Source organism: Mus caroli, unplaced genomic scaffold, assembly GCF_900094665.2.
Source record: "Mus caroli unplaced genomic scaffold, CAROLI_EIJ_v1.1 scaffold_7207_1, whole genome shotgun sequence".
NCBI lineage: Eukaryota > Metazoa > Chordata > Mammalia > Rodentia > Muridae > Mus > Mus caroli.
The window spans coordinates 44,309-58,052 of record NW_018389580.1 but is presented as its reverse complement, the minus strand read 5'-3'; the positions used below and the strand labels follow the sequence as shown (position 1 = coordinate 58,052).

At 34.7% G+C, this 13,744-nt stretch overlaps 1 protein-coding gene across 1 annotated transcript in view; it reads right to left on the bottom strand.

Annotated features, from left to right (window-relative positions):
- Positions 1 to 12,360, bottom strand: part of LOC110288180 (vomeronasal type-2 receptor 116-like) — a 33,818-nt gene extending 21,458 nt beyond the window's left edge. Inside the window, exons 1-3 of the mRNA XM_021154602.1 lie at positions 12,152 to 12,360; positions 2,784 to 3,075; positions 1,639 to 2,445 (exon numbers count right to left, since the gene is read on the bottom strand). Of these exons, the coding sequence (XP_021010261.1) occupies positions 1,639 to 2,445; positions 2,784 to 3,075; positions 12,152 to 12,360 (1,308 nt within the window). The remainder of the gene's footprint in view (positions 1 to 1,638; positions 2,446 to 2,783; positions 3,076 to 12,151) is intronic.
- Between the last annotated feature and the right edge of the window lie 1,384 nt (positions 12,361 to 13,744).

Sequence of the window (13,744 nt, the reverse complement as noted above, 5' to 3'; positions counted from 1 at the left end):
ATGCTGAATGGATATATATATATATATATATATATATATATATATATGCATACAAAATGAGACCATCATGAGAATATATTGCCACAATGAATGAGTTTTCCAGAAACAAGGAGAAACACCTAGAAGAGAATGTCTCCTAACCTCTTTTAAGGAACCATGTTCTGTGGTACCTTGATTCAGATTCTAGCCCCCAAATTAGATGATTATGCATTGCTTCTATTTAAGCCACTCTAATCTAGTGGATTACAGAAGCTCAAGCAAATGCATACATCTTTATTCATTCAACGTTTTAACCTTTTCTGTCATAAGAATTGACATGATTTTATTCTTACACATTTTAATAAAGTACAATAACATTCAAAAAACAAAACCGAGGTATTTCAGAGGTGATAAAGAAATGGGCAATTATAGGATACATTAAAATGCAGAAAGTTGCTTTATTTGGATGGTGTGAGTGATTTCAGACAAGGAATCATACTGCACAAGAAAGCAAACATGGCATTAAGAAGCAGCTGACTTGTTTGAATTTAAAGAGTGACAATAAATTACAGTTGAATAAAAATGTAATAGTCTTGGACAAGTGTCTCATCTTTGTTTTGTTTTGTCTTGTTTTTTTTTTTTTTTTTCTGATGAAAGAGCAAAACACAGATGGTGACACTTTGATTCATGCTTTGGAAAAAATGTTTAGACATTAAGCATTTCTATATCATCTTGCATATGTTTCATATAATATAAAATTGAAGGAGAAATACAGTATGACATAAAAAAGAAAAACATATGAGATAGTAAAAGGTATTTTAAAGTACTAGAATAATGTCATTTGAAACAGACATATCGCCGGGCGTGGTGGCGCACGCCTTTAATCCCAGCACTGGGGAGGCAGAGGCAGGCGGATTTCTGAGTTCGAGGCCAGCCTGGTCTACAAAGTGAGCTGCAGGACAGCCAAGGCTACACAGAGAAACCCTGTCTCGAAAAAAAAAAAAAAAAAAAAAAAAAAAAAAAAAAAAAAAAAAAAAAAAAAAAAAAAAGAAACAGACATATCTATTGGAAATGGTAAAAGTCATGAAGCCAGGACAGCTGTTTGTTACAGTTTCAGCAAAGGTAAGCCAAATCCTTGGATCACTGTCATTCAGTTTCCCTTTTGGTTTTGGTCTCTGACTCTTGCATTCTTGGGAACTTTCTATATTATGATTCATTGTGTGTCTTTTCCAGAGAAAATTAAGTCGAGATAATTAGGAAAGTCAGAAACTTACACTTCCTTCTCCCTTTTTAAGGAAATAATTTCATTTGGCCCTATTTGGAATTCTTCCTTATGTCCTGGAGATCATGAGTAGCACAGGTAAGCACAAACCTAGAAATTTCTAAATGAGGGCATGACTCCAGGGTTCTTCTTGGGTACCTGCCCCTAAGCACACCCAAACATTAGAGATAGATCAGGTTAAACTTAGAAATATTTGGCAAACTCTATCTGGTCATGCGAACTGGTAAATGTCTCTAGACCATTTTTTTCCTTTTACAATACAATTAGAGCTCTCTGAAAATGTAGTTTTAGCATAGGGCATCATACACAGTACCCCAATGGAAGAAGAGAACTAAATAAATATGATAGATTGACTAAAACAAACTTTTACTATTTACCTGCCAGGGGGAGAATACCATTTCTTCTCCATTGGCATATGGTTGGGTCTGTATTTGTTGAAGATTCATCTCATGGAGACTATAGGCCACAGCATACACAGCATTGTATATATTGTAGCCTTCCTCACTCATGGCTAGGTCAAAAAGGTGTCTGGGAAGTAAATCCAAAGAAGCATTGGGTTGGCAGTTCTCCAAAAGTTGACAATCAAATTTGGAAAATGAGCACTTGAAAAACAAAAACCAAAACTTAGGAAGATAATTGTCCTCTGGATATTTGTAGGGATTAACTGTTTGGACAAAATTCATAAACTCAACCATCTCTTCATGGTGGTGTGAAAAAATAAGACTCCCATGAAATGACTCTACCATAAAATAATCAGAGTGGGTATCAACATCCCATGAAGAGCTCAAGACCCAGACTTTCCATGTCACTAACAGTTGTGCAATATGTCGCATTAAACCTTGTACAGAAATAATGTCTCCATAAATAACTATGACATTGGCTGATGATTCCTCAATCGTCTCCATATTTTTCCATAATGCATTGGAAAATGCATTCCATGTGCCAGAGATCATTTTCAAAAAGGCTATGCATATCCCATGACTCTCCATATTTTCTCTCAAGTCTGATAGAATCTGAATCCCTCTGTGATCATCTGGGAGGATCAGACCAACCCAGTACCATCTGAAATGAAGCATCAAAAACACTATGGCAAGTGACAGAGATGTGTCCTTGGGGGCCATCTGATAAAGAGAATTAAACTGACCTCGTTCACTCAGGATAGAATCAAAAGGTCCAAAAGTTAGCTGAAGAGATATCAAAATACATTGGCATCAGACAAATTCCCAGTCTGAAATCAACAGATGGAAACAGTCAAGAAGAAGATGGACTTGTCATGTTAAACAATTACATTTTTTTTTTTACCAAAATTGCTAACTTGTCTCCAGTTTCAATAATTTAGCTGGTTTTTACACACCTCACCTTTCAATCTACATTAAGTAATATAAGTATAGATCTATTATAAAGTATCTTCATACTTTTCTTTGGTAGGTGATTAACTGTAGTGCCCATATTTTAAATTTCTGGACACCTATGATGTTAACAAATGATACCTGTCTCCTAGGTCCCACGTCCCATTCCTTACCTGAGGTATTTTGTAGAGTTGTAGAAATGTTCCAATGTGGGCAGATGTTGACCATGATGGTCCTGTGAGTATAGCAGGTGACTTTCTTTTGTGTCCACAGTCACAATTTGGAAAGAAATTAATTTTCCCTGTGTGCCAAATGAAGGCATGATAAAGAATATTCTTTTCAGTATATGGAATATTATAGATATCATATCCAATAGTAGTATTGGGTAGAAGATGAGGGTTTCTGTTGATCTCCTCAATGGCAAACACCAGGGCCAGAACAAACTTGTAGTTCTTAAACTTATACCTGCACAGATTTCACAAAATTACACAGGAGGAAGCCTTAGACCATTCAACTTTTCTATTTAGTGCAGTGGTTTTATATTGTAAATGGCGATGTTTCTATGAAATCATTATTATAATATCTTCTCGTGAATGACTGGAATTAAAACAGGCATTTTAAGCAGAAGAGATTAATAATATTCTAAACACATTAATTATGCTCTTTGGAATTTTAATTTATTATCATATTGCTTTATTACCTTTCATATATGGAAAAAAATTCTCAATGAATAAAGAATTAGGTTTTCAAAAACATCAGAAAGCTTGTTTATATCTTGGCCTCTCCGTCTCTACAATATTGAAAGGAAAATATACCTCGATCCAATCACCCTCTTTTCTGTTACAATAACCACTTTAAAAATGAGCACAGAATTAATTCAAATAATATATTGCCCCAGGTGTCCTTTCTATGAATTTTGATAGGGTGGTCTGGAACATACTATGTAGAACTGGCTGATATTGGACTAATGAAAATATTCGTTTCTCTGCCTTTCAATTGATGGCATTAATTTATGTTAAACAACACCCAAATTTATTTCATATTGTGTGTATTTATGAGTCATAAGTGTCACATATGTAGATGTGAGATTTTGTGCAGGTATAGGTTCATCAATTTCATGAAGGCAGAGAAGGGTCAGTCATGGCTGTCCACATGATTTCACATGGAGTCTCTTAATCATATGTTTAATTATTGTCTCACTGACTAACTTATTTGATTGATTAAGACAGAGTCTGACCATGTACCCTTGGCTGACCTCGAACACACTCTGTAATGAAATTTGACCTCAAAATCATTAAGACTTTTTACCTCTCCTTCCCCAGTGCTGCAGAGAAAAGAGAGTACCATGTCAACTGACTTCACAGTTCCTTTATTATTTTCAGAATATCAACCTGGCACTCTAATCATCAAACTTTCAGTGAGTCACTTCTGCCTATTCTACCCTATATATAATTGTTAGATTGCAAGAGTATTCTCATGATTTTTGGGAGATCTGAACTCAGGTCCTCAACTTGAACCTAGAGCAATTTACCTTGTTAGGCAACTGTTGATTTGTCTAATAATAATCTCATAATAGAAAAATAAGACCTTTAATGATGCCAAAGACACACACACACACACACACACACACACACACACACACACACACACACAAAGAAAGAGCACTCATTGCATTTTAGTGTCAAAGTATGCTATTCCCAAAGCAGTTTCCTTAAGGTTATATTTAGTAAATTGTTCTCCAGTTGGATATAAAATATTTCATATGACATTTTCAGGGTTTCTATAGAAAAGCAGCATTATGTTTTTTATGTATATAGGGAAGGAGAATAGTCCTCCACTAGATATACTTGAAAAGAAAATAAACAGGGCATCTTTAGAGTAGTTTTCTGCAGAATTCTGTTATTTTAGTCACATTTTCTAATTTTTGTCCTTTTTTCTTAATTCAATGAATGTATACATCTCTTATACTTTGTACTTCACTACTCCTTTTCTAAAATTACTTTTTTCCATTTATGTATCTGACATGTATGACAGGTCAAAGAATATTGTCTTTGTTTCTCCCTCCTATATACCCCTTTTCTCAGAAGCTGCTGAAATTTACAAATTGTATGTGCTCAGGTGTGTTTGTTTTAAACCAAGTGGATTTTTCTAGTAACATGACAAAATATAAAACAAGAGACATTGTGTATATCATAATTTAAAACAAATATATAAGGACACACTTGTATGTATTAGGATAAAATGTCAATTACAGAACTCATAAAGAGCAGGAGAGCTAATATCCACTTATCAGTGAGTACATATTGTGTGAGTTCCTTTGTGATTGTGTTACCTCACTCAGGATGATGCCCTCCAGGTCCATCCATTTGCCTAGGAATTTCATAAATTCATTCTTTTTAATAGCTGAGTAGTACTCTACCCAAGATATATAATACAATCTGCTAAACACATGAAACTCAAGAAGAATGAAGACCAAAGTGGGGTCACTGTACCCCTTCTTAGAATTGGAAACAAAACATCCATGGAAGGAGTTACAGAAACAAAGATTGGAGCTGTGACGAAAGGATGGACCATCTAGAGACTGCCATACCCAGGGATCCATCCCATAATCAGCTTCCAAACGCTGACACCATTGCATACACTAGCAAGATTTTGCTGAAAGAACCCTGATATAACTGTCTCTTGTGAGACTATGCGGGGCCTAGCAAACACAGAAGTGGATGCTCACAGTCAGCTAGTGGATGGATCACAGGGCTCCCAATGGAGGAGCTAGAGAAAGTACCCAAGGAGCTAAAGGGATCTACAACCCTATAGGTGGAACAACATTATGAACTAACCAATACCCTGGAACTCTTGACTCTAGCTGCATANGTATCAAAAGATGGCCTAGTTGGCCATCACTGGAAAGAGAGGCCCATTNGACNNNCAAACTTTATATGCCCCAGTACAGGNNAANGCCANGGCCAAAAAAAAAAAAAAAAAAAAAAAAAAGGGAATGGGTGGGTAGGGAAATGCGGGAGAGGGGGGAGGGTATGGGGGACTTTTGGGATAGCATTGGAAATGTAATTGAGGAAATACGTAATAAAATATATTTTAAAATAAAGATCCAAGCAGCAATCATTTTTTAAAGATAAAATATCTAAAAATTGACTCAGGTTCCTAAAGTATATGTCCTCATAGTAAGCTGTTGGAAATATGTGAGAATAATGCATTTCCTTTTTGACAGACATGGATAAATACATAATAGATAAGATAAAAAAAAAGAGCAGGAGAGACTACAAAGATTAAATAGGAGTGCAAATAGTAGCTATGAAAATATTTTAAGTAAAAGTGTATTATGGAGGAGGCTGAGGAAATGGGCGATTCATAGGAAGACCAGCAGTATCAATAGAACTGGACTACCCCTACACCCAGAGATGTCTCAAATACTCATCCACTAATCAGGCAGCATAAACCTGCTGGTATGAGACCTTCATCACATACACAGCAGTGGACTGTCTGGTTTGTCTTCAGTGAGAGAATGTGCATCTAACCCTTGAGAGATGTGAGGCGCCAAGGAGTGTGGAGGTCTGGTGGGGTAGGAGTGGGGGTGGGGTTGGGACATTCTCTTGAAGACAAGGGGGAGGAGCTATTAGATAGGGTGTGGTCAGGGGACAGACCAGAAGGGAATGAAGACTGGACTATAAAAAAGGATTAAATAATAATAAAAAATCTTAAATCAAAACCACGAGAAACCAAAATTAACCATACCATAAATCTGTACATCCCAGTGAAGTTCCATACAATTAGAATAACAATTCTGAATCACATTAAGAAAGTCAAATATCATACATCTTTCGTACTATTTATCTAGAATATATATCAGGAAGACACAATTTGAATCCTGTTGGACTTGATGGAAAGACTCCATTGTTGAGGGCACTACATACTTGACCACAGAATATGGAGTAATCATGCAGTAAATAATCTACCATATTTCTCCTGGCTAGGTTTCATAGTGCTGTAAGATACTATGCATACTACCCAGTAAAATAAAAGAATCATCATTCTCATCAACCTGTAAACCATGAAGGAAATGGCAATGACTGGGTTTATCTGACATGTCATCTCATACTAAAGTAGGCACACATGTTACATATGGATCCAATATTTGTCTGATGTAATATAAGATTCACTCTATAAAATAGAAAACATGCATTTCACTATGAAAATGGCAAGACTCTGTGATAAGGTAAGTGATAGATCCACAGGGATAACTTAATACCCTTATTGTGCTAAAGTACAAAGTCAACCAGTAATGACTTATTGATGTACCCACGGATTAGTGCAAACATAAGTCCTCCTCATAGATTCTTTTTTATAGTAAATGACAAATAATACATAAAACACTGACAGATCATGGTACAGATAGAAAAATAGACTATGTAGTGCTAATACATAAATGTGGGTTAGATATCATACCCTTCCCAACAATCCTGAGCAATCATGGCAGAAAAGAAGTGGGAAGATTTTAAAGACAAAGGGCTGTGGATAAACTCAAGGGAACAATGTTTTTAGTTCACAAGAGTTGCACATTTGAACCCAGCATTATTATGAAAGCACATAGAAGACCATGTGTGCCCAAACAAGACAAAATATCGCCATGGGGAATATAGGCCTTAAAAGTCACCCTGAGCAAAGATACTATTGAGATTTCATAGTTACTGGGTGAGAGATAGTCAATGATCTTCACTGTTTTGACCCTTGGGAAGTTAACCATACACAAAGGAAGGTTCCACTGACAATAGTACTTATAGAACACAAACTGTACTTGACTGGAAAAAGTAAAAGAAACACATTACTTTGGTAAGAGGATAAAGGTAAAAAAACAAGAGATGAGAAGATGGAGTGTTATGGGAGAATATGATCAACATTCAAAATATTTTGTGTGAAACTTGTAAAAAATTAAATGCTTTTTGAGGCAAAAATAAAATTAAAAAGTATGTCTAATGGAGCAGAGTTTTGTCAGAATTGTAAGAAACAAGAAAAAATATAGTTTTGTCAGTAGACAGTATAGATTTAAATGCATACATATAAAATATAACATATATCATTTTGACAATTTCATTTATGTAAGGAAAGGCTTACAATCACATTATCCAATGCAATCACCACTAAATATTTCATGATGAAATAGCATTGGGGATTCAAGTTTCCCAACATTAAGAAATGATAAGGAGATAGGGTTGTTATTTCCAAAATTTACTTTAGATTCATATTGTGAGAAAACACAGTATGTTATAAATATGTACAATTCATACATGATAAGTAAAACTGCTTAAATGCAACACAATTTTACTTGATACTTTACATTTTTTATCATTCAGTGAGTTTAAAATCTCCATTATATAGATTGTTAGACATTCATTTTAATATATGTAAGGTATCTACATGTTCATGTACATATGCAATATCTTTTATTTTCTTCTAATGACCAGATTTATTTTTCTCTCTCACTGTTTTCTCTTTTTCTCCCCATATTACTACCGATCAAGATTCATGCTCTTTGTCTCTATCTCTTTCTTTTTCTTGTGTGTGTGTGTGTGTGTTTGTGGATTTAGAAACCAAACAGGAAAATTGATAAAGGAAGCAAAGTTTATTTCAAAACACAGGGAACCTGGGTTTGATGGTACACACCACAAATAACTCTGCCCAACAGGTAAAAGCAGGCCAGTTGGGGTACATAGAAAGTTTCAGCATAGCCAGGACTACATAAGAAATCCATGTTTCAAGGAATGAAAGAAAGTAGAAAGAAGCAAAGTGTGTGTGTGTGTGTGTGTGTGTGCAAGCAAGCGGGAGATTGATAGAGATGTTTCACTGGGAATAGTAGTACATGCCTTCATCCCCAGCACACGGGAGGTAGAGACACACAGATATCTGCCAACTTGGTCTACATAGTAAGTTTTAGAACTGCTAGGGCTATATGAGTTAGAGAAACTCTGTTTCAAAACTAAAATAAAAAACAAACAAACAAACAATAAACAGTGAAATAACATGAAAAAAAATCTTGCCATCCCAGTCAATTCCCCATAAATTACTTTTTAAAAGCTAAACAAAATGTTTTGGTTTGAGTTATTATTTATTGGATGAAAAACCATGATCGAAAACAAAGGAGGAAAGGATTATATGCTCTCTTTATTATGATTACTGTATTGTTGTGATGAAACACCATGACCAAAACAAACTAAGGAGGATATTTTTTATTAGGAGAAAATCACCACAACATAATGCATCACTGAAAGATGTCTGTACTGAATATAAAACAGGCTCAAAATGTGAAGACAGGATATGGTACAGAGCCCTCAGAGGGGTTCTACTTACTGGTTATTTCAAAATGTACTTCTCATCCTGCTTCCTTACAGAATTTATGACTACCAGCCTCAGAATAGCTTCACCTGTAATGGGCTGAGCAATACCACTGTAGGTTTTCCTATAACCCACACTTATGGGGACATTTTCTTAGCTGATGTTCCCCCCGTTCAGATGACTTTAGCATGTCTCAAGTTGATACAAACACTAAACCATATTTAGCTTACAATTCTTCATTTATGTTCATTATTGGAGGAAGTCAGGACAGGTACTCAAGTAGGTCAGGACCCTGCACACAGGAGCTGATACACTGGCTATAGAGCAATGCTGTACTGTGGCTTGCTTAGTCTACTTTCTTATGGAACCCAGAATCATATTTACAGAAGTGTCACCCCACCCACAGTGGACTGGATCCTCCCATGTCACAGGATGATTAAGAAAACACCCTACAACCCTGCCTATTGCCTTTTCTTATTGATTCAATTACTCAATAGAGTCTTCCGTGTCTATAGTGACTAGTTTGTATCAAGTTGACATAAAAGTAATCAGCACACAAAGAAATAGGAGGTTAAAATTTCCAAAAATGTTTTAGACAATATGAAAATATTTAAAAATTGGTAATAATGGTTTAATAAAAGTATAAGCTAATAAATACTAGAAAACGATCTTAAAAAGTGGCTATTTACAAGATTCTTATTAGAATAATAATACTAAGAGAACATGCAGATAAAGCTACAGAAAAGTTCAGAATTCTGAGAAATTTCTTGTATTATTTCTAAATATTTACCATATCAGATAACTTACATTGAAAATTAGAGATTACTTCATGAATTATTCACTTACTCAATTAGAGTAGATAACATTGAAACATCATACAGTTCAATAATTTACTAATCTGTATTTTAAAAGAAATTTTACCTACAAAGTTCTAGATTTTTTTATACATCTATTTCTGTAATCTTTATTTCTGGAAGTGATAGTTTGAGGTAAATTGTAAAAAAAAATCCCCAGTGTTAACAATGACTGCTATCAGCAATCACCTATGCAAACCATGACAAAAACTTACATCAGAGAGGGTGGTACACACTTGAAGAGCTGCTTATGTTTGTGTTTCCAGGTATGCTGGAAATTACCTTTGCATATCAAAGCTTCTTTATTAATTGTCCAGAGAAGAGAGATAGCAAATGCACCTCAAGTGCCAATTATAGAATAAAGTATAGATGACAAAATATCTTTGAATACAATAAAGGAGACACCACAGTTGTACTTTTCAAATAAATGAATACAGCCCCAATACATGATAGAACACCATGAGAAAATTTAAAGGACACTCAATGGCCATTTTGTGTATGAAGGAAAGATCACAGGGTTGCAATTTATGGAAATAGAGACCTCAATTAAAAGGCAACAGGCAAGAGTAGAGAAATGTGCTCAGGATAATGATATATTTAGGGGTAGAACTATTTACACTGATTATACACAGAATGATAAAACGGACAAATCAATCTTGGATCACTTTTAGACATGAGAGTAATATCCTAGAAAACTTGCAGCAGCTCCTGTTTTCTATTCTTTTACTTGGGAAAATATAATACAAACATAAGTGTATGCAGAAAAATATGTGTGGTAATTTTATAGGGCATGATTGTTAATATTTTATAGTGAAAATACTCTTTTCCAGTAATGAACTACTTTGGTTTTGCTTTTGAAAATATAAAGTTTAACTATAAAAATGAATAATTTTTATAGGATAAAAACCTTTAAATTATCATAGAAAAGAGCTACTTATGGCTCATGTACCTGAAAGTACACTCTTTCAACATATGGGCCTGCTCCTGCATGACGTACAAAATACCACATATTGATACCTGGGCTGCTGAGAGTAGAGAAGAGAGGAAATTGAGAGGTAAAAGAAGACATAAGTATAATGAAACAGAAGGAGCCCCACCCAGCATCCTGTTTCCCCAGGCTGCTAGGTGTATAACATATATTTCTGTTGTTATTTAAGATGTGATCCTTAAGCAATTGTGTTCTCCATGCATTACCTCATTGAGATATGAATTATGGCACATAGACACTAAATTTTGCATCAGTGGCCATTTTTGCTCTGTTAGTCTCAAATGAAATATGTCAAGATCCCAAATGTCTCATGAGGATTTTACTTCTGAGCCTATTTCTTCTCATGTCTTTGATTATTTTTACTTAACCCCACCAAGGAGTGAACAATTACACTGTAATGTCACACTGAGCACAATTCACAATCATAAGTATGTTTTCTTTCTTCCTTTTTATCCATTTTCTTCCTCCTGATTTTCTCATAGGTTCACAGACATTTACAAGCTCTGTTTTTCTACTTCATGGTCTTTTACCATTGATCCATAGAGATTCCAGATATATACTTTGGATAAGCACACTCTATGTCCTTTAGAAAAAGAAAGAACTTAATTCTTTCCATTATTTTCCTAAGAAATCAGATTTTTCTGATGCTATTTCTTAATATTGCAAATTTCAGAAAAGCTTAAATATACCCTTAAGTTGCCATCCTCTCAGATAGAGTACTTTGGGAAAACATACACAAAAAGGAGGAAAAGCACTAGAAACATGTATATGAAGCAGATAAACATTTAACATGTGGCTGAAATAAAAAAGTGTAGGACAAAAACCAATACAATGAAATGAAAAAAGAAAGAAAAATAGAAAAAGACATGTGTACAGCAGAATTGCTCACAAATTTTAATGATGTCATTCCTGTTCTGAAAGCAGCTGGGTGTAACATAGTACTTTTGTCACTCTAGCATCATTCTAGGAACTCAGAAGTCTCTTCACTCAGTTACTTCATCCCTTTCCTTAAGAGTATACCTGGACTTCAAGAAAACCCAGAAGTTCATGCTCATACTTAGATTAACTTATCCATACTCTGAAATCTTAACACAGAAAATATTCAAATTATCTGGTGTTTCATACATGACAAAGAAAAGATCCTGGTTATTGAATAATAACTGGGAAAGCAAAATGAATAACATCAAAATTATCACTTTTCCTTTTAAAGAGGAAAAGAAGTCAACAAGAAGACATACTTGAAGGGATTTTTTGAAAGGAAAAGAAGGATTTTGAAAAACTAAAGCAAGTTTTATTCCCTATAAATAATAAGTCATAAGAATTCTGAATTCTTATAATAACTAATTGTACTTACTGTATATGATAGTCTTTGAAATTGTATGGCAAAAATTTATCAGGAATTTTGTTGCCTGTGTAAAAAATATGAAGAGGGAAAAATGCACCAATTGTCACATCTCCTTCATGGTAAAAAAATTCTTTGCTTGTTACATAGCATTCATTGTCAGTAAAGGCACACCCAAAAATGGGAATATACAGGAGCCCATAGGTAAAAATCCAGAACATCCTATTAATGTATATACCTGCCCAACCATAAGACTGATGGATACATATCCAATGATGCCCAGTGGGTATATATTTAGTTCACGTGTTTGTGAACATTATGTTATTCTGACTATTAATGAGTGCAGCTGTTATGTTAGTCACCCACAAGTTCTTCAGGATACATCCTCCACTGTCAATGAGAGTTTTGGAACTCTTCCCTTAGGCTCTGCATCTGAGGCCCTGTGATCTACTTAAAAACAAGTGAGAAAATATATTTTGGATCTTCTATTCTAGCCAGGGGTACCATGATTTCAGCCAAGAAGACAACAGGATCAAATTGCAGACTGGGAAGTTTTGGCCAAGTTTGAATCTTTTAATAAACAATTTTGGCTAAGGAAATCATACTCCCTCGGAAGTTGCAATGGTAGACAAAATGAAAGATTGCCTGAAAATGTCCATGCTAGTCATGTACAGGATAAATCAGTAAGCCACAAACAAAAGACAACTTTTGGATTTTACTCTTTCTGTTTACTGTTTCTTGTCTCAGAATTTTCTATGATATATTTTATTTGCAAAAATATGGTGTCTTAACCCAACACAACCAGTTTCTTTCTCAATTTGGAAAAGCAAATAGTTCTGCTGTATTTTTCAATTCCAAATTATTTACGTAATTTCAATGAAAAAAGTTAAGTCTCCTGTTTATTTTCTGATTCGAACTCCTCTATTCCTACTGTTCTTTAATCAAAGATTAATCTTTTAGTAGAGGTGTCATTGTGATCCATCCCTGCATCTATAGCAGTATGTTCACCCACTGCTTGTTATGCTCTGAAAAGTTTAGTGAATTTCTCATTCATGTAAAATGTAAATTTAAAGGCACTACAGTGTGTCCTTTCAGCTAAGATACTGAGGGAAATGATCTTGAGTGAGGCTTTATATTTAGCCACCAGGAGTTTAGGACAGTGAATGTACTATATATTTTTATATTTTAATGGAAGTATACCCCTCTCCCAATAAGTTGACGTGACTACACAAGAATTGGAGAATAGAGTGAAAAAAATTCCAAATGGAGCAAAATTAAAAAGCACTACCACATGAAATGTAAATTATGGGTTGTTATGATTGTCTTCTTGCTTTAGATTAACAATACATACAATGAGAACATAGTAGACAGAACCTGTCTATTATAAGACTGAAGGCAATGAACAGGCACAGGTAACCCTTCTGCTCAGTAACTCACATTTCAGTGCAATCATGGATAATAGAGCAAACCTTTGTGTCACTCAATTCAAATATGCTCCCCCCTTTGTAACTGAGTACTAAACCAGTAGAACAGGAAGTACATTGATGACTTCTTCAACAAGATTCTTTGATGGAGGATAACCATAACACTTAATCATGTGGGATT